General features: G+C 56.1%; 9 protein-coding genes across 9 annotated transcripts; 3 read left to right on the plus strand and 6 right to left on the minus strand.

Moving 5' to 3' along the window:
- Window positions 1–377: 377 nt before the first annotated feature.
- On the plus strand, window positions 378–1,064 carry CHGG_10147 (uncharacterized protein; the record flags this gene model as incomplete). Its single annotated transcript, XM_001228073.1, has 1 exon — window positions 378–1,064. One exon carries the CDS (start codon window positions 378–380, stop codon window positions 1,062–1,064), a length of 687 nt encoding a protein of 228 aa, XP_001228074.1.
- Window positions 1,065–2,205: 1,141 nt separating this feature from the next.
- On the plus strand, window positions 2,206–3,415 carry CHGG_10148 (uncharacterized protein; the record flags this gene model as incomplete). The annotated part of the gene is made up of 2 exons (XM_001228074.1): window positions 2,206–2,508; window positions 2,597–3,415. 2 exons carry the CDS (start codon window positions 2,206–2,208, stop codon window positions 3,413–3,415), a joined length of 1,122 nt encoding a protein of 373 aa, XP_001228075.1.
- Window positions 3,416–3,614: 199 nt separating this feature from the next.
- CHGG_10149 (uncharacterized protein) lies at window positions 3,615–4,976 on the minus strand (the record flags this gene model as incomplete). The annotated part of the gene is made up of 3 exons (XM_001228075.1): window positions 3,615–3,758; window positions 3,814–4,805; window positions 4,874–4,976. 3 exons carry the CDS (start codon window positions 4,974–4,976, stop codon window positions 3,615–3,617), a joined length of 1,239 nt encoding a protein of 412 aa, XP_001228076.1.
- A 414-nt stretch (window positions 4,977–5,390) lies between these two features.
- CHGG_10150 (uncharacterized protein) lies at window positions 5,391–8,528 on the minus strand (the record flags this gene model as incomplete). Its single annotated transcript, XM_001228076.1, has 2 exons — window positions 5,391–8,045; window positions 8,481–8,528. The coding sequence occupies 2 exons, from the start codon at window positions 8,526–8,528 to the stop codon at window positions 5,391–5,393; spliced, it is 2,703 nt and encodes a 900-aa protein (XP_001228077.1).
- Window positions 8,529–8,794: 266 nt separating this feature from the next.
- On the plus strand, window positions 8,795–10,583 carry CHGG_10151 (uncharacterized protein; the record flags this gene model as incomplete). The annotated part of the gene is made up of 2 exons (XM_001228077.1): window positions 8,795–10,396; window positions 10,467–10,583. The coding sequence occupies 2 exons, from the start codon at window positions 8,795–8,797 to the stop codon at window positions 10,581–10,583; spliced, it is 1,719 nt and encodes a 572-aa protein (XP_001228078.1).
- Window positions 10,584–13,275: 2,692 nt separating this feature from the next.
- CHGG_10152 (uncharacterized protein) lies at window positions 13,276–13,861 on the minus strand (the record flags this gene model as incomplete). Its single annotated transcript, XM_001228078.1, has 2 exons — window positions 13,276–13,397; window positions 13,720–13,861. The coding sequence occupies 2 exons, from the start codon at window positions 13,859–13,861 to the stop codon at window positions 13,276–13,278; spliced, it is 264 nt and encodes an 87-aa protein (XP_001228079.1).
- Window positions 13,862–14,517: 656 nt separating this feature from the next.
- On the minus strand, window positions 14,518–15,006 carry CHGG_10153 (uncharacterized protein; the record flags this gene model as incomplete). The annotated part of the gene is made up of 1 exon (XM_001228079.1): window positions 14,518–15,006. The coding sequence occupies one exon, from the start codon at window positions 15,004–15,006 to the stop codon at window positions 14,518–14,520; it is 489 nt and encodes a 162-aa protein (XP_001228080.1).
- Window positions 15,007–16,747: 1,741 nt separating this feature from the next.
- On the minus strand, window positions 16,748–17,193 carry CHGG_10154 (uncharacterized protein; the record flags this gene model as incomplete). The annotated part of the gene is made up of 2 exons (XM_001228080.1): window positions 16,748–17,031; window positions 17,106–17,193. 2 exons carry the CDS (start codon window positions 17,191–17,193, stop codon window positions 16,748–16,750), a joined length of 372 nt encoding a protein of 123 aa, XP_001228081.1.
- Window positions 17,194–21,815: 4,622 nt separating this feature from the next.
- Window positions 21,816–22,089, minus strand: CHGG_10155 (uncharacterized protein; the record flags this gene model as incomplete). Its single annotated transcript, XM_001228081.1, has 2 exons — window positions 21,816–21,886; window positions 21,948–22,089. 2 exons carry the CDS (start codon window positions 22,087–22,089, stop codon window positions 21,816–21,818), a joined length of 213 nt encoding a protein of 70 aa, XP_001228082.1.
- Between the last annotated feature and the right edge of the window lie 2,793 nt (window positions 22,090–24,882).

Genomic DNA, 24,882 nt, shown 5'->3' on the forward strand with positions numbered 1-24,882 from the left:
CTAATTAACATCGATAGGGCTCGGGTTACATATAGGAGAAACAATAAAGTTTGGGTTATATATGAGAGAAATCACGGTTAGTCTAGGAATGTCAGCTCTGTAATCGACAACCAACTCGGGCACCGAGGGAATGAGGCACCATCCCCCAGGGCCTGGGGAAAAGAGAAAAGAGAAAAAGAAAAAAAGAAAAAGAGAAAAAACTGGGCCAAATACAGCAGGAGCGCGTCTGATATCATAGACTTTCCCCCACCCCCACCTTCCTCGCCACCGTGTTACACCTCAACCTCACATACAAACAACACACATACTACTATCGAGCCATCAAATTCAGAACAGTACACACACGAACACCCGAATCAAAGTCCGCATTGAATATTATGGCCCCCCAAAATATCGTCGTCGTCGGTGCAACCGGCCAGCAAGGTGGTGCCGTAGTCAAGTCACTGCTCGACCTTCCCGAGAGCTCATCACGCTTTCGCATCCTCGCCCTCACCCGCAATGCTCAATCCGAACGTGCCAGGCACCTTGTATCAGAGCACAATGGCACAGTCTCGCTCATTGAAGGCGACAATGCGGATCCCGGTCCCATCTTTGCGTCCCAGCCCGAGGGCTCCATCGACAGCATCTTCATCGTCACCGTTCCCGGCCAAAAGACACCAGAAGAGCAACAAGCGATCCCGCTCATCGACGCCGCCGTCGCCCACGGCGTAAAGCACATCGTCTTCAGCTCCGTCGACCGCGGCGGCGACGAGAAGAGCTGGACCAACCCGACCACCATCAAGCACTTCCTCGCCAAGCACAACATCGAGCTCTACCTGCGCGACAAGGCCGACAAGGAAGCCGGCGGCAAGTTCACCTGGACCATCCTCCGCCCCGTCTGCTTCATGGACAACATGAAACCCGGGCATGCTGTGCTACATGTTCACGGCCATGTGGGACGCCGCGCTGAAGCCCGACACCAAGCTCCAGCTGGTCGGCGTCAGGGATATCGGCGTGTTTGGTACCAAGGCCTTGAGCGACCCCGCGAAGTGGTCGGGCAGGGCCGTCAGCCTGGCCGGCGATGAGCTGACCCTGGCTGAGGCGAGGGAGATCTTTCAGAGGGTCGTGGGCGGGACCCTGCCGCAGACTTTTACCTTCCTCGGCAGGGCGTTGATGTGGGGGTTCAAGGAGATGGGGGATATGTTTTGCGTTTTTTGAGAGGGAGGGGTATGGAGCTGATATTGAAGCTTTGAAGAGGGAGGCGCCGATGCAGGACTTTGAGGCTTGGTTGCGCGATGGTAGCAAGTGGCCGAGGCAGTAGTACTTGGGGGTGAGGTGTTCTTGATCGTTCTGTAATGTTTTGTTGTGATACAGTCTACTTAATCTTACCGTTTCTCCCTCCTATCATCGGTTGAGCCGGGGTTGAGCTGTGTTCCGAGCCATTCGTACTGTTGACCTGAGAGCTCGGGGGTTAAGGTTTAATCTGAGGCCCGAAAAGGATCACACCGATTCGGTGGTTTCCTGTCGCCCCCAGGCATATTGATAAGTCGCCGTCGGCTGCACAAAGTGTTGCGCGTAAGGCAGAGCCAGCAAGGAGTTGCGGACTGAAACCTTGAAATGGCCGGCTTTGTGTGTCTCGGACAGAAATCCGACGGAATATAACATGGTACATAAAAACTCAAGACCTGGTGCCCGAGGCGCAGGCGAATTCGAAACCCCCAACAGGTGTTGTGCCACATCCGTGGGTGAGCGGCACAGTCACCACCAGGGTCTTGAAGGAGTTCCCAGGGGCTCAAGGCAGAACATAAAACATGTTACAGCCCGATAAACTTTAGCTAGACCCATTTTTGTGCCGTTCGCTAGGAATGCCGACACTAGGTTTGCCCAGAAATAGCAGTGCCTCGCGGTCTACGCCGTGGTCATGGAACAACAGGCCGCACCAACAAGGTGTTTGTCCGTAGGAGCCGCCGCCGTGCCGTGAAGGGAGCGATTACAGTCCCGGCGCAGCTTTGGGAATATAATAGTCTCGGAACGGACAGGCCGTGAGGCCTGCACCTCTAGGTGGACCAACTCGCCATGACCGCGAAGCCTTGATGTCACCGCCAAACCTAGGCTCGCATCTCCACATCGCCGACGACCTCGCCAAAGTGCAGTAAAGCACTCGGAACTATCCGCATCCTCGATTCGACCCCGGATCACCAAGCTCCACCGTCCCACCATCTCACAATGGCACCCAGCAGCCGGCCCCCCAGCCTCCCGTCCATCCCGGACATCGCTCTCGACCTCGACGAGAAGGCCCAACTCCTCCCCGAACTCGAGGAGGTCCTCAGCTCAGGCGCAGAAACCAGCACCACCCTCGACGAGGAATACGACTTCCGACCCTCGCGCTCCCACAGCACGCGCACGCAAAACTCCTTCCACCGCCGCATCGTCCTCCCCTCCCGCTTCCTCTCCATCAGCAGCAGCCACGCGCCCACAACACTCACCACCCTCCTCCTATCCCTCCGCCACCACGACGTAACCTGCCAAGTTCAGCCATTGTAAGCTCTCTCTCCCATAACCCTCCCACCCACCCAACAAACAAAACCAACAAACCCCCCAACTAACCCCCCGTCAGACAACTCCCCCCCCACCCAAAAAACCATCCACGAATCCTGGACCATCATCTACCACCACCCCCCGCCGCACACCAAACTGCACATCCGCGCCGCTGGGCATCACCCTCTGGCGGCAATTCGACCTCCGCGCCGCCGAAGAAGGCTCCGTACTATCCGTCGTGCCCAACACGCACTTCGAGCAGGCGGAGCTGGCGGCGACGGTGGCGCTGCACGAGGCCAGCGTGACGGCGAGCGCGGGGCGGCGCGGGGGGGCGGCGCCGAAGCGCACGCTTTCGAAGCCCAAGATTGTGGGGAGCGCGGCTGGGAAGGGGGCCAGTGGTGGGGGTGTTGGTGCTGGTGCTGGTGTTGGGGAGGGTTGGTGGGAGGGGGCGGTCTACGCGGCGGATTTGGAGCGGCGGGTGCGGGCGCTGGACTGGCGCGTGCAGGATGAGATTTATGAGTTGTTGAGTGACCGGGTGCAGAGCAGTAGTAATGCGTTCCGGCGGCGGGATTGGCGGGTGGTGGCGCTGACGGAGGTCCCTGGGGGTGAGCTGACGGACGCGCCGACGGGGTTTCGGGCGTTTGGGGAGGTGAAGAGGGGGTGGTTTGGGTTTGGCAAGACCAGGCGGCTGAGTGTCAAGGCGAAGCGGTGGCCGGATATGCCCGTGACTGAGTACAGGCTGATCCTGAGGGGGGCTGAGACCAAGACGAATGACCAGGGCTGGGGCCATTACAACCGGTACAGTCGGCCATGGCGGGCTGCTGATGAGAAGGATATTGGGGACAGGAGACGGTGGTCCAGCTTCACGGGGAAAAGCGAGAAATATGTTGACTTTTGAGCGTGAAAATAAGGGTTGGGGCATTGCGGACGGAGCATGGACGGCGTATAGACGGCGTTGTTTTTGTCTATCATTAAACTTTCCTATGTTTTGGTCAATGAAGATTTGTCGGACAATGAGAGCCGCAAAAGGTGCCGTCGGGATGCCAAAGGGATATCCCATCTCCTTCGCTCGGCTGATATCCAACTCCTGGGCGTCCTCACTGGGATGCCTGCCACTTCGGCACAAGCTCCGCGTACACAGCCCGCTCCAGCTCATCATACATCTTGAGGACATTCGGGTCCTTGTACGGGAAGACATTGACAAACATCGCAGCGCCGATACCCGTCTCACGATCAATCCACTGTGGACGTCATGTTAACAACCTGGCGCAGCAACCCATCGCAGAACCGACTTACCCATCGTGAATTGCACATGCCAGACCACATCATGCTCCCCTTCCTCCGCTTTCCCTCCACATCCTCCATATTGATGGTGCCTCCGATCCCATAATCGACCGGCGTGTCCTCGGGCAACTCAGCGCCAGATCCAAATTCCCAGAGAATCCCCCGCAACCACGCCCGCTGTGTCTCATCCAACTGCGGCCTAAACATTTCATCCACAACCTCCTTCTTCAAGATCCCCTCACCATCCAACCCCTTCAGCACCGCCTGCATAACCTTCGCGTAGTCCCCAGCACACGTATACAACCCCGCGCCGCCGGCCTCGTACTGGGGCTCCGCGGGGAACATCTCCGCCCTCTCACTCAACTCCCCCGTCTCCCCATCCCTCTCAGAAATCGGCACAAACCTATCTTTCTTCCCCTCCCCCACCACCCGACCACGAAAGAACCCCGTACCATCCATCCCCAGCGGCTCCAACACCCACTCGCGCAGGTACTCGCCCAGCGACACCCCCGTCACGCGCTCGAGCGTCTGCCCGGCCCAGTCCGGGCCGGTGCCATAATACCAGCCGGCGCCGGGCGCGAACTTGAGCGGCGTCGCCCAGCCGGCGATGGTGCAGCTGGCGACATTGTCCGTGACGCCGGCCCAGGCCGCCCAGCGCATCAGGTCCGGGTCGCCCGGGTTGGTGCCCAGGCCGGCCGTGTGGGTCAGCAGCTGGCGCAGCGTGATCGGGTGCGTGTTGGGCTCCAGCAGCGGCGCGCCGCTGTCTTTCTCACCACCCTCGCCATCGGGGGCGAAGCCCTTGAGAATGGGCAACGCGGCGAGCTCCGGCACGCGCGGGCGCAGGTCCTCGTCGAGGGTCACGAGGCCGCGCGAGACGAGGTGCATGAGGCAGGCTGTGGTGACCAGCTTGGTCATGGAGGTGACCCAGGTGATGGAGTCTGTTTGGAAGGGAGGTGAGGAGGGGTCGACGCGGGTGCGGCCCGCAGAGCCTTGATAGATGGGGCCTTCGGGAGGGCGTGTTAGTGGAAAGGAACAAGAGGGAAGGTTATGCGGTGGTGGGGTATGTACATACCATCTTTACCAACCACAACAAAGGACGCTCCGAGGAGTTTGTCCTTGGTTGCTGTGCCGTCGGCGACATAGCTTTTAAGGATGCTGTCAAGCTTCTCAGCCATGGTAAAAGGTGACTCTTGCAATTGCGTGCAGTGGCTCGACAGTTAATGTGAGGGGAAAAGAGAGAATAGTCTAGATTTGACTACGGAATATATCGTGGAGGACGGCGTGAGATGTCTCAGGTGGGTGTTGATTTCCGGGGCCAGCCCAGGGGTTAAAATAGAGCAGCCTCGCGGTATCGACAATGGGCCGAACGGGCACTGCTTACAGGTTACATGTTGTGAATGCCCGACTCTCCACCGGCGTGTAAATGTGGAGAAGGACTAGTGTTGCTCTCGATCTGCAACCGTCAGGCCTGACTCACGCCGGTATTCAACCAATCGTCTGTGTCGATGGGCATCCTCGCATCCAAAAATGGAGGTCGATCCCGCGTCAATGCCGTTCGTACAGCACCCCAATGACATGGCCGGCGAGGCTCACACAAGTCCTTGAAGGACTCTCCAACATGTTCCAGCCACAGTGTTAATAATATCCGTCTCCTGCTCAGAGCCCTGCGAATCCTGCAGGTCTTGGCTGAGAAGAATGGGTAATTGCTCGAGCCTGGCTGGCGATTCATCGTTGTGGGGGCCAAGACGGCTTTCCATATCAGGGCCAAACCCGCCGACAACAGCTTCAAGCAAAGCGGCCGACTCATCAAACAGCTTGAAGTAATCGAGAGTGAGCAACCCTTCCACCTGAGATGTGACTGTCTCATCCAGCAGCTCAAGCATTTTGATGGGCGAAAGTTGGGAAAGCTCCGAATCACGTTCGAAGTCTACCTCGTCGTCGGTGGCTTTGGCCACACCATTCGCGATCGTCAAGGTCCCGTCGCCAATTTCTTCGCCTGCATCGGTCGTGTTGGTATGCAAGAGTGCAAGTGTGTTGCGGGCGCCTTGTCGTTCCGTGCGCTCAATCTGCAGTCGCTGTGTGGTGAGTTCCCCGAGGTAGTCAACAAAAGGTGCGCGTCTTTCGTCAAAAGCATATCGCTGATACAAACTCTGTCGTACGGCCACCGCCGCGTTTGGACGACCGCTATCGGCTGGGTGGGTGGCCTTCTCACGTTGCGCCGACTTCCTGCCCCGTGATTCCGCGTACTTGTGGATGATAGCCGCTGCACTCTCCCCGTCTCGTGATCCGGCCTGATGCGTGTCCACATACTTATCCATGTCGTCCCAGTGAGGGAGGTCTGGGTCCGCCGCGCGAGCGGCATGATACAGGCATGCTGCAGCATCAACGATGGAGCTAAGCAGGACAAATTCATGCCCTAGCTGGCTATACACCAACTTTGCCCGGAAGTCGAGTAAACCTGCCCATACGGGCTCATGTCTGAGCAGAAAGAATGGCTCGGGGTCTTCCTGCATCCCAATCTGCCGGAAACGGGCCTTCTTGTCCTCGAACAAGAAGTCTTCCACCATGTAATGCTTAGTCTCCCAAAGGCGACCGATCCAGGCCCGCTTGAAGTCGTGGTCCTTGCGATACTTGTTTGGGTTGTGTTTTTCGAGCGCTTCTTTGAGCTTCGTGGCGGTGGTCTTCAGTTCCTCAAACGGCTTGTCATGATCGGATTCCATGATGTTGCGGATGTCTACCCAGAGGTGCAGGGAAAAGATGAGCGCCGAGTTGTAGCTGTTTCTCTTCAGACAATCCTGAAAGTCTAGTAAGAGTAGCGATTCCGTGGGTAGTACCGGTGGTTCCTGCTGGTTGACCTTGAGGGCCTTCAGGTGGGCGCCTTCGATGATAATCTGGTTGGTCACTAAGGTCTCGAAACTCTTCCACTCCTCCGGGGTCCGAGCGCCGTAGACGGTGGGACTGCGTTGAGACGGAGCCAGCATCGGCACCTTTCCCGGTGGTATCATCTCCAGGGTTCGTTGCAGTGTAAAATGGGATGGTAGCGCCAACCAGTCGGACTCGTCCCTCCAAATACGCTCGTCCTGCTCGTCCTCGGTGAGGTCGTCGTACGAGTCATAGTCGATATGGTCGATGCCGTAGTGGTAGAAGAGCATGCTCATCATAAAATCGTATCTCGCCAACTCGGGACTGAGTGGTCTCAGTTCCCGGACGAGATCGTACTCGAGCTGATGGAAAAGTTCGAAGGCGGCATTGGTGACGACGGCCAATGTGTCAAGCGGCACGGACCTGTCGTACCAGTAGTCGCACCACCGTTCCGCGATGTAGCTCCGGATGGTGTTGAAGTCTTCGAAGAAGCAATAGACCATCATGTAGAGATCGAACTCGTCCTCCTCCTCTTCCTCGCCGGGTAACCCAAAACGGAATTTGTCCACCCAGGAGGTGTTGTTCTTGGCCTTTGTCACTACCCTTTCGGATTTTGCCCCGTGCTTCTTGGGCTTTCCCATTTTCTTTCCACCCTTCTTTTTCCCCGGTTTCTGTGGGGCTCCCCTTTCCTCAATGGCCGCTTCTTCCTCGAATTGGTCGGCCGCAGCGTCGTCGGCTGTGTCAGGCTCGGTTTGTAGTTCGAGGAAGGCAAACATATTACTTAGGTCGGACGTATTAACCCGAGAGTTGTCGGTCGACTTCGGCCTGCGCTGGCTGCCCCCGCCGGCATTGACAAGGGCTTCCAGCCTGGCCAGGACCCGTTCGAGGACGCTGATGATGTGCGCGTGATTGGCGTTGCTCTGCTTGAGCTTCTCATCGTCGGTGTCTTTGGCAGAGCTACTAAAAAAACTAAAGCTCTTTTTCCGCAGACTCACGACATCGCGGAGGATGTTGAGGGCGGCCACGGGGACGTCGTCGGGGGTGGCATTATCGACGACCCGTTGGGCGAGGACCTCAAGCTGGCTCCAGTGAACAAACTTGCCGGCACCTGTGTCAAACGTAATCCCGATGCTACTCCCAGCAGACTTGGCTTTCTTCTTTTGGCGACGTGACTGCTGCGGTGTCGTCGAATCTGCGTTGCCATCCGCCTCGTCTTCATTTCTTGCGCCCTCATTCTTTCGAGTCAACAGCTTCTCCGCCGTTTGCTTCAGCCAGCTGGTAAATTGAGCCTGGCCGAGTTTGTAGCGACGCCATGTCCCCATGCCATTGAGTTGGTTTTGGACCTCCATCGGAGATGCACGTGGTCTTTGGGGCGTGAGAGGCTCGCGATGGAAGCATAGTGGTCAGAGCTCAGTATCCTCTCAGCATGCTCCTGCGCTCTGGCAGTTGAATTGGGTGGGTCCCTACCCCACTAAACCCCGCGTTCACGAAAAGACGCGCCACGCTCCCCAGCTAAAAATGTTTAGCGCCCCTTGTCAACTTCGCGGTTCCATCGAACTTCTCTGATGGACCTGTTGCGGCGGGGCCGCTTGAGTGTGGCCAAGCAGTTGAAAGAGTTGGCCGACGTCAACACTGCAGAGTTACCTCGCGATTCTCTTGTCGACTGGCCGAAAGTAATATTGCGAGGAAAGCAGTATATCCCAGAGGCTTGGACCGCCAAAAAGAGACCTAGGACGTCCTGGATCGCCAGCCATGGAAGCTATCTGATTGAGGCTGTCGATGGTAAGGCGGGAGCCATCCTTTGGTGTTGTACCTACTGCGACAGCCTCTTCAACAGTTTGGCAAATAGCAGTACCGCCAGCCATCTTAACAACAAACACAACCTCTTTGACGAGGCCAAGGAGCCGCCTTTGAAGAAGATGAGGTCGTCGTCGGTCTTAGAGATGCAGTACGCTGCCGCGGGTATACCGGTTCCGAAGCCAACAGCCGAGTCGGTCAGGTAGTCGCTTTCGCCTGCGTTGTTCGTAACGACCTCCCGTTTACCATCGTTGAAGATCCAGACCTCCGTCGAATCCTTGGATTGTTTAATCGCCAGCTCCTCGAATCAACAGTACCGGCAACAGCAAATACAATGCGGAACTGGGTCAAGGAACGGTATCAACAAGAAAAGGAAGCGCTTGAGAAGACACTGGCATCGACAGTGTATACCAAACACCTCTCTTTCGATACGTGGACCTCCCCCAACTCGCATGCATTGCTTGCTATTGTCGCGCATTTCATCGACGCGCAGTTCAACCTTCAAGCGAAGTTGTTGGGCATGGTCCAACTCCAAGGCTCTCACTCTGGCGAGGCGCAAGCTACCAAGATCTTGAGCATCATACGCGATTTCGAAATACAGCCAATCGGGCATTTCCAAAGCGACAACGCATCCTCAAACGACACATGTATCGCGGCTATCCTTACCCACATCGAGCCTACACTAGCAACCTCTCGGAGCCTCGCCGAAGAGAAGAAGCGCCGCCGAATTCGCTGTATCGGGCACATCGTCAACCTTGCCGCAAAAGCATGCCTCGAAGCCAGCAATAAGGAGTGGAAAGAGGGGGATACACATGCGCCAGTTGGGAAACTCCACCACATTGTACACTACATTCGCCGAAGCCCGCAACGCCGCGATACCTTTGTCAAGGTTACCCAGTTTAAACAGGCATCAGCTCCTGCAGTTGGCGACTTCAATACCCTGTTAGACCTGGCAGCTTCCTTACAACTTGTGGCCGACAACGAAACGCGGTGGAACTCAGTTTTCTTGATGATTGAGCGTGCGATTCGACTCAGGGAGTCTGTCGATCTCTACTGCATACAGTCTGTAGCTGAGAAAGATGGACTATCCCAGGAAAACATCCTCACCGCCGAGGATTGGGTTATATTAACAGAGATTCAGTCAGTGCTGAAGCCATTCGCAACTGTTACTACGTCGTTTGAGGGCAGCAAAGAGCCGACGTTGCCAGGGGTTCCACCCGCACTATACTTCCTGCGAAGCAGCTTGCTAGACCACTCTGGCGCGACAGACTCTACATCAGAGATGGCACCACCACCAACCCCATCGCAAAGACCACAACGCCAACATCGAATACCGGCACATCTCATCGGGTGCGAGCTTGACCTTCCAAGTCAGCGCTCGATAACGGTATCGCAAGCAACGACTATCCAGGCGGATGTTGATGAGCCGACAAGGATACGGAGCATCCAGAAGGGGATCAAGTCTGCCCTGACAAAACTCCAAGAATATATCGATCTCCTTGACGATTCTCCAGCATACTGGATTGCGATGATCTTACACCCGGGATATCAAACAAGATGGATGGAGAAATACCTCCCTGGATACAGAGTTGACTACCACATCGCCATCTTCAAGCAATGCTTTCAGGAACAGTACGCCGTAGAGGAGATTCCAGCTGATCCTGGGACCATCATGGGCGGTATGGAGTCGCAGGAAGGCCAGGGAAGTAACAGCTTCCTTACCGGTTTCTACTCCCACGACGAAGACGTGAACTATCACGAAGATGAGTTTACCGAATACCTCTCCAGCCGGTCAAAGAAGGTAGTCAAACCGCTCGAATGGTGGAATGCTCACGCCCAGCAGTACCCACGGCTGTCAAGGATGGCATTTGACTACCTGTCAATCCCAGCGATGTCTGCCGAGTGCGAGCGACTGTTTAGTCGCGCCAAACACTGTGTAGGCTACCAACGACATTCGCTTCACGCAGATTCAATAAACATGCTTCAATGTGTGAAGAATTGGGTAGGAAACAGGGAGTTGTAAAGCGCTGGCGTTTGTGGTCGAGGATGTGGGTGTCGGCCGAGCCAGGAGGTCAGCTAAGTCCAGGGGAGGGCACCAAGAGGACCAGTTGCCACTTCCTTAGTTAGAAAAGAACACGATTTGGTAGATCGCAGTTTCATTGCGTTTTTGAGCTTCTCTAGCGATTGCAAATTCGTTCAATTTGACTGCATTTTTGATATATTTGAGGCACTTGAGCCAGGGAAATGAAGGGGGCGATGGTCAGGGTTAGGGTCATATATGAGACCTACTTTTTATTTGCAATTATTTGACCAAAATATACCCTCAACGCAAATATAAGCTAGTATTTGATTGATTTGAGTTGTTGAGAGCCTTGCATTGAAGCCAAAACGCAACACTGCACCATTGATTCTACACCATCGGTTCAACACCATGGTGGACACATCACAACCCTCCAACCAACACTGGCCCAGTTTTAACTTTCTTGCGCCGATAATACCCGCACATTTGCTCCGTTACGGCGCCCGCTGTGCTGTGCGTAATTTAGCGCTGAAGCAAGGGACCGAGTCCAGCTTCTTACTGTGTACACAAGGTTGATCAGTACACTCGAGAGATGTCATTTTTTTGTTCTGTCTGTACTAGTCTGTGTTCAACCTGAGGGAGAATCTGTCCATGTCCACAGTCCGCATCGCCACTGCCTGGCTCCGCTTCTCCGTCTTCTCTCCACTGTCTCGGCACTTGCCCGACACAACGGGTTAGATGACCTGCGGTCCAGCAAACTCGGTGATTCCCCGCGAAAGTCCTAAGATCCGGGGTCCTTATGCGTGTCTCAGAGCGCCAACGTTGGCGCGTATCGGTCGGGGATAAGACCGTGGCTGGGCGTGGCTTCGATGGCATGCATGGGACTTCACCATCCCTCCGCTCTATCGAGACGGCTATTCTACATTCGATCTCGATCGCCCCGGGTTTGACAAGTAAAGCAAACTGTTCCGGGCGGTTGGGACCGTCCCGAGACTCTAACTGGGTAGCGTTTGGCTGCCGAAGCGCCGCGTACGCCACCTTGGCACAGGATCACAATCCGCCCACGGTATCTGACCGCCAGCCAGAGCGGCGTCGGGCTACATGACACCCGATCCCCGCCCCTGAAGCGCTCAAAACGACAAACAGTTATGAACCACGAGACCCTTCAACACTCACCGCGCACCGACATCATCACGCTAGCCGGATGAACTTGTCACTCGTGCCAGAAAACTCGTCTTCTATCTTTTCGTAGCGCTCAGATCTGACTCCCGTAGATCAATCCGAAAGCCTTCGGAGATGTGGAGGAATCGTCACATAATTTCAAGCTAGTGTAGATGATGCGGGCGAGGAGTTCGTGGGTGATGCCGTGCGGGAGAGGAGCCGAGGAGATTGATGCGGTAAGACAAGGACGAGGTGGAAGATCCCGCCAACAACGCCCTTGATTCAGCTGGTGACATGTCCTCCTTTTGCGTCCCGCACGGCCTTTACTTATCCCCTCACTATTCCATTTTGGGGATTTGGTAGCGAGGGATTCAATGCGTCTAAAGCCGCTTCGACCGCGGGCCCCGAATACGCACTGAGAAGCCCTGCTGGTGCCGGTATGTGATAACCAGCTGCCTTGGCATCGCAAGCCATTTGAGCCGAGAGCGCTGTCTTGCGTTAGCAATCAAAACAGGCCTTGATGAACGTGTCCCCAGCCCGGGCAAGCCACTTTCAGGTGACAGACATGCTGCTTGCCGCGGAGTTCAGTCTCGGTTGGCAACACTACCACCCTAAATCAGGATTTCAGCAATTCAGCTTCGAATCGATCCACGACACGATCCCATCTCGATGGGAGCGTCTAGATCTCTCGCATCGACACGTTGCCACCATGCCAAGTCCTGCGAGGCATGTCCAGGTCGCCAGGGGAGTGCCCTAGGTTCCGGGCAAGCCCTCTCATCGTCTGTCGCCCAGAGAGAGCCCCCACTGTGCTGCATGAGGACGAAAAGGGAAAGGACTGCTCTAAGGTTGACGCCAAAACGGAGGTGGACTGGAGCAAGACTCGTGACAGGAGGGCATCTGTCCGTTAGGGGCGCCTTGTACCTTTGAGAAGCTTCATCTGTAGATGCCCAGTCGAGCTAAAGGAGTTGGCTGCATGTGCCTCTTTGGGCCGCCTCGGATGCTGCACCACCCAACCCTTTGGAGATAATTCCGGTGAGGTCGATGACGATATTTGACTCCACAACTTTAGCCAGGGGACGCTTGACAAGCGAGACATGCGGAAAGGCCCTTCACCCTCGCCGTTGACGCGCAGACAACCGGTCAACTAGCTGGTTCTCAGACTGGCCGTGATTCCCAGAAGTGCAATTTTGGACCACTTTAATCATGCAACCCCGGATGCTTGACCCAGTCGACGGGGGCAGGGGGAAAACGACCTCGAGCACTGCATGGCTCTTCCACGCGAGTCGCCCCTCACATGTAAGTTGTAACCTCAAGGGGACTCGCTCGCAACAGTTGGACAGCGATGCATGCCCCTGATCTCCATGTCTCAATGCTCCACCGTCGTTGGCCGTTGGATGATCGACGGAAAAAAAACGGATCGCAGAGCTCCATTCGGTTATTCCAGAGACGGCACATCTTGTCTCGCGTTCGAACAGTATCATAAAATAAACCGAAAGACCATCTGCGGCGAGTCTTGGTCACATGAGCTTGCCGAGATGCGGCCCCGTCCGATGGCGACTGGAGTCCGGCAAGAAGCAAACATGTTTCACACCTATTATCTAGCAACCCCTGTCCATGTCCATGATGGGCCTTTCTCAGCCCTTCTCCTGCAACGCCCACAAACAAGGCTTCTCGGAAACACTAATCATGGTGCGACATTGATCGCCCACCGTTGACGGTTTTCCACCGGCGAGACCATCCTTTCCGGTTCGAGAATCTGGAAAAGAACGACTGGTATCTCGATTCTCGAGACGTCTCGCGGCTTGTTTGCACTTACCCCTGCCGTTTCAAGGGAGCCTTTACGTAGTAAGTCCGAAGGGCAAGAAGCAAACGATCTCCTTTCAACCGAAACATCCATCACGACTTTGCAGTTTAGCCTCGCCGCCACAGTGCTGGGTAGATCGATCGATGCCGGGGCACCAACACAGGAGCTGCCGGAATAAAACCTCCTCCAGCCCGGCTGGAGAAGTCGACGAAGGTACGGAAAAAGGGGTAATCGTTCGAAAGCAGTAAGCAGTGCTTACAAGTACCTCACGCACACACAAACAACCCCAGTTCGTTCTCGAACACAGTAACTGCATCCGCTTGATACGGTCCCCCCCTGCGGTTTCCACTCCCCGCCCCCCCGCCCCCGACCAGGCCTCGACCTGTCAGCCCGGCGAGCTCCGACGAACCGAACATTTTTAGTCGATAAGCGACGAAGGAGCGAAGCGGGGTCCTCTCGGAACGGCTACCGGAGAGCGGTCCATCCGGGCTGGGGCCCGGGCCAGGGTGGACCGCACCATTCCGGAGTCCAAAAAGTCATGCCGGGGTCCGGGGTCCCCGGAAACCCCGGGGACTTGGCATTTCCGGCCGCCACTCCTTCCTCCGCGGAACAAAACCGCAATGCGGGGGAAAACGGGAAACGGCCTGGTCGTGGGGGTTCCATGCCTCCTCATGCTTCCACACTCTTCCCCCTTCTTGTCTAGTACGGGCTGGGTTCCCCGGTGTGGGAATCTTGGCCTCGTGGTGACTATCGATGTGAGAGCCCGATGGGGAAAGATGGAGGGTGAAGGATGGCGGTGAGAAGAGTGAGTTGCCGGTCAAAGACCAATGCATGACCCCGGCCCGGAGGCCTTTATCGGTAGTTCTGGCACGGGACCTTCATGAGTCGGCGTTTTTCGGCCATATTTTCTCTCCCTCAAGTTTCGTTGAGTCCCATTTAATCATCCGTGGCTGGGTCGGAAGGTTTGCTTCAAATTTTGACCTAGTATGTACAAAATGTCCATATCTGCTGTTAGAGTAATCTTTGTCACGAACTCGGCGTTTTCAAGCTCGATCAAATGCCCGAAGTTCGTTCATGCCAGAGGTCCGAAGTCTGCCGTAGTGCGGTCGTCTTCGCTCGTCTCACCTCCACGCCGCAGGGGGGCAGCAGGCCACGCGATCCAACCAGGAGCTCGCCGGTCAAAATCCCGCCCCCGTCCGTGGGGGCCAACATTCGCCGGTAATTGAGTCCAAAAGTGAATCCCTAGAAGGGCTTTGAAGGTGTGCGCCTGTCCAACCTCAGTCGTTCGGACAAACAAAGAAGCGGATTTCTTAACTTTCCTCGACAACCCACAGCCGGGGTCAAGAACCGGGAGAAGTACCCCCGAGTTTGGGTTCGGTGCATGAGTAGGTCGTAGCGGAAAGTATTGGGGTAACAGGGAAATTTGGCATGGCGGGTGAAACCCCAAAACGGTGTTCATCTCGCGCTGAACGAAACGCTGGGAGGTAACAACAGGACCGACTGACACCCACTTCGAACATGCTCGGTAATTGATTTGGAACAGCGTTGCAAGAGTGTTCATGGAAGGGTTGAGATGATGGAGGTCGGGAGATGGGGGCAGTCCCTTGACCCGTCCCTCCCGCTCCCCCACGGAAACCGGCGCAGCGATTTGAACGCATCATGGCCAGCGAAATCCGCACGCATGTCCTGTCAACATGATGAAGGGACCCAACTCGAAAGATGACCGGTGAAGGCCATCCACTAGCAGCCATGAATCATGACGGCAGCCCGCTACCGGGAACGACCCGTCATCGGCTCTGCCGTGCTGTTGTCATCCTCACACAAGCGAGAACGAACAACACCTGGACCGGAGTTGCATTAGCAACCTCAATCAGTTGGGCATACGGCTGACAATGTACCGAGATGGCCGTTACCAGGCTCAGCTGCCTCCGTTTTCGCAGAGCAAGGTACCAATGCGGCACGAGTTGCCGCCCAACTTGGAGGGTGACTCGTGGCTCAATCTCCCAAAGGAGGTCTTATCACAGCCCTGCTATAAGCCGGTGAGCCGGCAGCTTGGGCGAGTGCAACCTCATCTGCGAACATGGGGCTTGAGACTGGTAACACGGGCCGCCTTCTCCACAAGAAGGGGGTGGGGTCCCACGCCCACCCGCTCTGCTCTGTTTCGAGGTTGGGAGTGCCCAGAGCGACACGAGCGATCTACAATTTGGCGATTCCGGCCGAAAGATCTCTGATGAGATTCGGCCACCGCCCATAAACCCGCCTATGAATGCCGCACGAAGTGTATACATAGAACTCCCGGCCCGGGGCTTCTGTAGAACTGGGTTTGTCAGCGTGGGAAATCGCAGGGACTTTATTGCCCATTGCTGAAACAAAAGGCTTGGCGGATTGTAGCAAGGGGGTTGGATCGCAACAACACGCTGCATGTCATCTGCTCTGATACCCGAACACCTCCACGTCCCAGAGGCAGACATAATAACTACGCAGTAGTATGGGGCTGATTCCGAGCGTCCGCGATGGTTCGGCCCTAAGAATACCTCGGGAGGAGGGCCGGAACGGCGAGTCTTCCAGACACCGTTGCAAGATGGTTCTGGCCGGGCCGGTACTACCGTGGGATTAGCACACCACCATGACCGAGCACCCCAATCTCAAGAGACGAACCTGGCAGGCCGCCAACCGCCAAATCCGGCAGGATTCGACTTTCGGCCGAGCATGGGCCCTCTCTGAAGTGAGATCGGACACTGCATACCAATAGAATGCAGCCGCCCATCATGTTTCAATATCGATACGACGAAATCAGCAGCGTAAGAGAGGCCGGTTGCCGTGGTACAGTATGCCGCATGTCGCTGCTCGATATCACTAGGTTCGAATCCTGGTTTCAAGGGCCGCGGCATTCTAAGGTTGCAGGCGCTCTTCAGGCGACCCCCTACTGCCGGCACTCAGCTGCGAGGGCCCGTCGTGCGTGGTGCATCTTGCCGTTTTATGTATGGTTTCTGCGAGGGAGCCGTTTGGGAGGAGCCTGTGCGACCACACTAGGGCAAGACACAACCAGGGCCGGGTGTCGGCCGGTAGCATCGAGACATGCCGGTGAAGTGGCTGATGGTTCTCGAGATTTAGGCTGAGAGTGCGCACAGAGGAGCACCATTCGAGGCAATCAATGGGGGACGAATCGTGAGACGCCCCGAAAGGATGACCCGGCACGGTTGAAGAAGCAATCGGCAGGCCACGGGGCAATGATATCCCAATCGCTCCCGAACTCGGTCAGACGGACCGAAGAAGGTGAGGAAGCCGGCAAGTGAAACGCTTCAGGATGCACGAAAGCGGCGAATACCCTGCGACTGATTAGTTACCTTCCACGTCCTGTTTCTGTCAGGGATCTTCGAGATTCCTAGCCGCACCTGGGGAAGATTAATCGACTGCTCCTGACCGACACCGAAAAAGGCGAGCGGCCAGTTGAGCGGCCACTCAATTCCCAAAAGCCAACTGCCGTGCAGCGACTTGTTGTCAGGTGATGAGAGGTAACTGAATGGCAGCATCCCCGTCTCTTCGTCAGGGGCAAGCCCGTTAGGTGGCCGTACTAGGTACATACCTGGAGTACAAAAATACGTATAAAGTATTGCCTGAGATCGAATGTGCGTCGCTGTCAGGGAATGGAATTCTCACGGTTCGTGGGCCGTGGAACGTCCGTGGGAAGCCCAGTTCTCGGTGTGACAGCAGGCGGCAGGCACGATCGATCTCCGATTTGTGACATGTCTCTTTTGACTCTCAATTGGGAAATCGGGGGTCGGCTCGGAACTAGGTTTCTTTTTGAGGCCGTCACGAGCTACCGTAGGAACCGTCACCGCATACCGTAGCACCACCCCACAACGCCCACCGCCTACCTAGTAAGGTAGGCGGTGAAAATAATCGCTCACCGCCTTCGCGATGCGCGCGCAGCGCTCGTCAATTGCCACAGTGCAATCAATCGCAGCGCAATTCAGCGCAAACAGCGATGCTGGCAGCGCTTGCGCGTCGCCCCGCGCGCTCGTATCGCTGTGCGCATCGCTGTGCGCATCGCTGTGCGCGTCGGAGTCGAGCTCTGAAAGCGCCATATCTATCGCTGGTTAGCCCTGTAGAGCGCGCGAAACAGCTGGGGCGCTTACTGAAGGTACGCGCGCAGCGCAGTTGCAATGGCTGTTGGTGTGCGAGGGTTGGTGGTGATGATGATGCGTGCACGCGCGCAGAAAGCTGGAAGTGCGGCAGAATTGCCGAAGGCGGGGCGGCAGAATTGTTGCGCGAGGCCAGGGTTAGGGATTTGTGTGGGCAGAATTTAGGCCTACGGTATGCGGTGACGGTTCCTACGGTAGCTCGTGACGGCCTCTTCTTTTTATCTTTGGCCGTTTAGGAGAAACTGCTTGCATCTGCAACACGACCTTAGAAAAAAATCGACTCGGGCGTAGATACAGCGGAGGTACACAGGAGGTCATTGCCTTGGCTCATTGCGAAGTGAGGAAAGTTAATGGCCTAATTCGACGTCCAATTCGAGGAATGTTCCAGGAACTCGCCCAACTCTCCCCACATCATCACGGCAGCCAATCACCATACAGAATTTCAGCAGATCAACAGCACCGGTCGGAACCCGCCGAAGGAAGCAGAACCAACAACCTACTGCACAGCGACCTGTGTTACTGATGGAAACAGCAGGAGAAGGAACTTATACCTTCTGGTCTGCTAGACCTGGTGGGCGTGAGCAAATTGGACTTTCCTCCGTTTGGGTTTTCCCGTCTCTCCCCGGATCCGCGCAGTCACCTCCACGATTTGCGACGAAAATTGATCTAACTAACTACACAGTACCTAACGCAGAGGTCTGACAGCCCCGCCTCCCCTGACCTCATCCCATCGATCCTACGCCGCACAACAGCATCGTGCCTCGAATGCATCAACTGCATCAAATGCATCTGCCCGAGCACAAGGGGAAGCTAAACCGGAGTTTTCTGTCCCACGCTGGAGGAGTTGCTGCGGCCAAGATGACCAACACAAGCCCACGCCGTGACCCGCTGGAGGAGCCATTAATGAGCATCAACCCCCCTTGCTCCCCCGCCATTATGATTGCCACATCCGCCAAACTCAACGACGCCAGTGGACCGCCTCGCTTTATTTTCTCCCTTGATTCACCTTGTGTGCTAACATTAGCAACCCCCCGACGCAGCCTGCCGAGCTGCCGCTCCAGCACGTCTGATGACTGCGTCCGAAACTCCCCGTAGCGTGGGGTCAAACGCTCCGCAGGAGGGGAACCGTGGAAGAGGTTGCCAAAAAATGATGGAGCAGGCCAATTGTTAATCCAGCACCGCACGACCGATTTTCCGTACCGGCCACGGCGGTCTGAGCAAAAATGCGACCGGCGAATGCCGATAATTTCGAGTTTTGTTGTCCCTCCAAGCCCGACTCGCACCCCTCGATGGGCTCCCGAGGCTTCACCCACGCCGCCATTCTTTGCTAGCCGTGCGAAGACTCAAACCGCCTCCCAGCACAGCCTATCGCCAGTTCTAGAACCGACGACCTCGGTTACCTGCCGATGGCTGCCGCAAAGCATTGCTGCCCTGTGGCCTGCACTGTTTCTATCCGAAACGATCAGTCGCTGCTGCTCTCCATGCGAATCGTCGTTCCATGGACCATGACTCGGGGATGCACGGCATGTCGGGCGCTGTGCTTTCAGAGCGAGAAAGCAATACTTGGGACGCCAATGACATCTGTGAGGTTCCGAGCGGGAGGGGTGGAAATAACCTCCGTACAGTACATGCAGGATGCGGAGGAAGCACGTATGAGTTGACAATGTGGGGGCGGTACTACCTTCCTCTTCTGAGATTGATGAGTTCTCATCACTGGACGTGACGGTATGAGAAGGAGAACACGACCGGCTTTCGGTTTCACGACACTTATCGGTATCTGTTGTTCGGGGCCCGAGATCTCGTGGATGTGTACCGTGCCACGACGGATGGTCAAGAACGACACGCCGCAACCATCGTTGGTCGGAGAATTCCTGGCCTTGTTGATAGCCGAGAACGCCGCATGCGTGGCCGCCCGTCACTCATTGCCCTCCGGCCGAGGACTCAGCGTCGAGAATTAGGGGTCCAACCCCTCTTCGACTTGCCATTGGCTAGACCTCATCACATCAACACCTCAGCATCACTTGCGTTGCAAAGTGTTAGTAGATAAGAGCGAGTGGACAAACTATAAAACAGACCGCAAGATTCTGGAGCACCTCTCGCTTCGGGCTCCAATTATGCCTTTCCTCTTCCCCGGCTAGCTGCGTCGGCTGGATGTTGCCCAACCGCCGCTGCCGGCCGTAATCTGATGTTGCCTGGACCCGAGACTGACGCGGGGAGCGCGCAACCTCCGGGGTTGGACAGTTTTTTTTTTTTTTTTTTCTATCCTCGCGGAACAGTAGTGGTCAGTGGCGCTTCTCGATTCCTCACTTGCTGCCGCAGCTTGTGTCACAACGCTCTACGTTACACCCTTCGGATACCACGTCTGACAGACATCGAGTGTGACCGCCTTCAGCGGCGCCAATCAAGGAAAATTGCCCTGGGACTTCACACTGCCGAACAATGAGAATTTTAGTTAGCGGCACCGTGGGCTGCCTGGTACGCTTGATTCAGCTAAACCACTGCATCCACGCCCGAGTCCAGGTGGTGTGGGGTTGGAGCTAAACAAGCGGAATTATCCACGCTTGCTTTCCGCTCCCGTCGATTAGCCCTTTGCGGGATTGGCGGCAGGGCCGCCCTGTCGAGTTTAGGATTCTTCACCCAAGACTCAACTCGACAAACACTTTGCCTGCCCGAGGAACACGACGACGGGCACCGGGCTCATCACCTGTCATTTCCAGTCCGGCGGGGCTATCGGCTGACCTCTTTGGGAACGTCCAGGGTGATGGGAGGGGTTTGTCGTGTTGACCCCTGCCGGTGATCGGTCGCGACCCAAGAGCCAGACGGACGCCCACATCACAGCAGCTGGGCTTGGCAAGTCTTCGGCATTGGCGAAGGGGCCAGGCACGCGCGGAGTTAGGGAAAGGAAAGTTGCGATGAAACGGAGTCCGCGGTGCAAGTTAGTGTGATTGTTGCTTCTTATCCCAAATCTCCCCGTCGTCAATGCCGAGGTATTCTTACCCCCCCCCCCTTGGTCAGTTGACCCCCAAACGAAAAGCAAAAGAGATGTGGCAAGCTCGCAAGCTACTCCATCCAACAAGCAACCCGCCGAGTCACCGAGCCTACCCTGGCTCAAGCCTGGCTGGCATGCCTGGGGCGCCCAAGAGGCGCCATCCTTCTTCCACCAAGTTTGACAATTCCGCTGAGTTTCCCCCGCTGCCCAATAGGAGGTGGGCGATGCCCTGTTGTGGTTGATGATCATGATGGCAGAATGACATCTTGGCCTCGCACCCCAGAGCGAACGTCACACACACACACTACCCCCCGATGGATGACGCTTCGATTTCACGCAAGGCACAAACCAGTCGGATAGTTTCAGCTATTCGCTTTCTCATTCAAGTCTAGGTAGGTGGGCGGTAAAAGCAACGGTATCAACCCTAATGCCATTGTTCCGGCCCCGTCCCATCCCCAATCCCTCCGCATCAGGGAGTCCTGTCAGTTGTGGTATCCGAAACCCAATCAAAATCCCAAGTCCTGTATGGTATAACACCAGCACCGCAAAAGGCATCCGGGGATTGTCCCAATCCCAAAAAGACAAAAACAAACCAGGGTTTTCCATCCCAGACGGTATCAAAGCAATTCAGAGAAGACCACACAAAAAAAGCAACAAACAGATGCAAACGTTGGAAAAGGCCCGAAAAGTCAAAAACGCCAATGTGTCGCCCCGCGCTCCCAATAATCCCTCGCTCATTAAACCAAAATAAAAAAAAAAAGCCAACAATGGGTTTGTCGCGAAGAATTGAGGGTGTTGTGACATGGTGGTACAGAGCCGAGGCTTCGGGAAGCCTAATGAGGGAATCGCGGGGTGTGTGTGGTCCCGAGCGAGGGGATTCAAAGTTTGTCTTGTCGGGCCTGGGGGCCTGCCGGGGAGTCTTCTCCAGATCTCGATGATGAATCGATCACATGTGCGGCGCGGCAGTGCGCCCGCTGGATTGGTGTGCGCCCCGTCAGTGTCGGCTCCGTGTTGTGGGTGGGATTCGGCCATCAGTCAAGGCGCAATGTGATGCCGTGACCTTGGCTCCCGCCTAAAGCTTCGGGTCAGAGAAGCCGGGTTGTGTTGGTCCTCGCCGGGTGTCCGCGGCCCGCTCCATGTCTCCCCTTTCCTTCGCTCATTGTGTCGCCCGTGACGCACTGCGGCGGACAGAAACCCCTCCCCTCCCCCGCTACTCTCCAATGTGGAATTGGAGATCTAGTAGGTCGGCTGCTTGGGGCGCTTGATGAGGTTCTCCCATGGCGGGTACTCCTTCGGCTTGCACTCGCCTAGGGTAAGACGTCAGTTTTCTGTTTCTCGGTTGATGGGTGAGGGACGGGTGAGGCGTACCGCATAGCTCCTCGGCCCGGTACTCGAAGTGTGTGACGTTGGGCTGACACCTCTTGTGGGTGATGGTGTAGTCGCGGCACCACTTGGAGGCGATCCACCGGAAGTGGCCGCATGAGTACTCTCTTTGGGTATAGTCGCACATGGTTGCTTGTGGTTGTGGAAGAAGGACAGGTCCGGGTTTGGTCGAGCGACTGGGCCGGTGGGTTGCTCCGGGAGGTGGGGTGGTGCTGGGCAGTTGAGCAGACCGAGGGACAATGTCCTGGTACGATCTGCAGTGGCAGATGGAGTGGTGACGTGAATTGGTGTTGGTAAGTTGGTCTGGATGTGGAATCGTCAAGGTGAGTGGGGATGATGAGCAGGTCAAAGAAGAAGAGGAGCCGGTGGAGGGTGGGAAGCGAGGTTTATTTAAGTCCCGGCATCGTGGGAGGTCCAGACGCCGGGCCAAGAACAGGTGGAGGAAGCTGTCGCTCGACAGACAAGCACGACCAGGAACCCATGTTTGGACTTCATGCAACCTCCTTGGTGGGAGTTGTGGACTGGACTGCGGTAGGGGTCGGGAAATACATGCTTGGGAACTCCCAGCACGAGGTACCGACAGGGATAAGTTAGAGTGGGGGTGGGTGTCAACCGGGCCGAGGGGGTGGGAGGTAGCGAGCAAGGATTGTGGAAGGTGGAAGGAAGTGTTCCAGACATTGGTGTCTCTGCGTCTGTCTGTGCTGTGTGTCTATTGGAACGGGTGGTTGCCTATGCGGTTAGCCCTCCAGTCTCATCCCAATGATTCATCAAAGCGCATCTCGTACCGCGCCTGGAGCGAAGCAGTGCCCAAAGGACAGAAGAGCAGACTGAACCCCCTTCACGAGTTCTCGGCCGTTTGGGCCTCAATTGTGTCTCAGCACCCGTTCGAACCGGGCACCGTCCATACTGCCCGTACTGTCCGTCGTGTCTCACTCACTTTCGCTGCTCTGTCACCAAATCCCCCCCAAACCAACCAAAACGGGCAGCTGGTTGCTTGTCTCGACTCTTGTTGACCTAGAAAAGGCCTAGCGCTGTACCAGTACACATCAGACAGCGCACGTCAGCCCAAAAGAGCAGAAGCAGAAGCAGAAGCGAAGGAAGTGCCGTGGTCGAGGCTTGCATTTGCCGTCTCGCCAACCATGCATGACAAGCAGGCTGGCAGAACATGCGACAGTACATCCAGAGTACAGATGGACATTAGTTCCAGGACTCGATGAGAGCCATTGGTGCCGGTGAGCAAGCCACCAACAAACTGCGGTGGTAGGCAAAACGGAGCGCCCAAACGGTGGTGAGCCCCTGCGGCTCGAGCTGAGGTACCCACTACTGTTTAGGGTGGTACCGTCTGTCATTCATTTTTTGGGCCCAGGTAGGCAAGGTCGGTTTATGATCTCGAGGGCCCAGCCCAAGCAAGCACGAGGTAGTTGATTTTTCGAGAACACAATGATGGATGTTGATGTTGGCTCGGGTCGCCGTGCTCCGTGCTCCTCGCGATAGTTCGAGGTCCTGAACCCACTATTTCTAATCTCTAATTCTTCGGCGATGCCTGACGCGCAGCCTCCTAGCCCCCCTCCCGATTACCCCAGGAGCTCGGGCGCGGTCGCACCAGCGCGTGGAATCCAGCTAGAAATAGGCCTGGCAGGCCTGGGCGATGCGATGCGATGTGGGATCTGGGCGCACCGAGGGAAGCACGTGTCGATTGCCTATGGCCACGAACACTAACTAGGGGGCAATTTGAGTTCAATCCCAGACGTGGGTGGGTTGGCTAAGGAGCCTGCTCCGTCGGTCCTTCGGCGCGCTCGGTGGAAACACCAAAGCCATCTTGCGAGGGGCGGTTTTACCAGGCAGTGCGCATCGTACCTGAAGAGAAAGACGGCACTATCACCAAAAAGGTGAGATTCCGGGCTGCAAGACCGTTGATGCCACCCCTCAGACCCGCACCGGTGAACGAAGTGTTGCATTGCCCATCCTCCGCTTGATGTGCCTCCACATGCAGCGAGACCGCTGCTGCACATCCCGAAGTGGGTTGCAGTGGGCATGCATGTGTTTTTCCTGGGTCCCTTGTCATCCCATGTCAACCCAATTCTCTTCTGCTGGCTTCGATCATGACTCGCTGAGGGATCCAGCACGAATCGGCGCACACAAGCTTTGTCCGGCGACCTTGGATCTGCCGTTCGCTCGACAGCACATGAACCGCTCGTTTACACCAAAGCGGGCGTTCGAATCCCCGCTAACCAGGAACCAGTTACCGACACCACACTGCACTACAAATGGGTTTGTTATTAGCATGTCGAAGAAAGAGTGGATTTTGATGACTGATGCCGAGAGATGTACATTAGGTTTCCCCCGCGACGAGAGAAAATTCTTCTCCTTACCGGGCCGAGTCCACGGCCCTCTCTGTCGAAAAAGGCGCAAATTCCACAAATTCCACAAAACCTAGTGATAAAACGCGGCTGGACGCGGAGCAGGAGACTGCGGCATTCGAATCCTGCCGGAGAAGCGAATGTCGATGTGGAGTCTCCGAGCGGGTCGGCAACGCTGGTGTGGGTTTGGTGGGACGCCAGATCTGGACGCTGTTCCCGTTTGGGGAACTTCGAACACGTGGAAATTTGCCTCCATCAGCGAGTTCCTTCCAAGCATTCACCCGGCACACCAAATCAGGAGATTGCGGTTTCCACTTTCGAAGCAGCGCCGAAGCTTCCAAAAGTGGCACGTCCACTTCCATCCGCATCCATCCACATGGCGGGGATTTTTCATTCGAGTTTTCAATTGGTATTCTTGGGATGGCCATTGGCTTTTTTGAACACTCACTAACTACTTGTAACTAGCTCGTTAGAGTTCTGTCGCTTCGGCCCTTTGCCCCTCTTCTTCTGATAAAGTGTTTCAGGAGAATAGAAGCAACTTGACAACCGACCTGCTGCAG

This window comes from Chaetomium globosum, genomic scaffold (genome assembly GCF_000143365.1).
Source record: "Chaetomium globosum CBS 148.51 scaffold_7 genomic scaffold, whole genome shotgun sequence".
NCBI lineage: Eukaryota > Fungi > Ascomycota > Sordariomycetes > Sordariales > Chaetomiaceae > Chaetomium > Chaetomium globosum.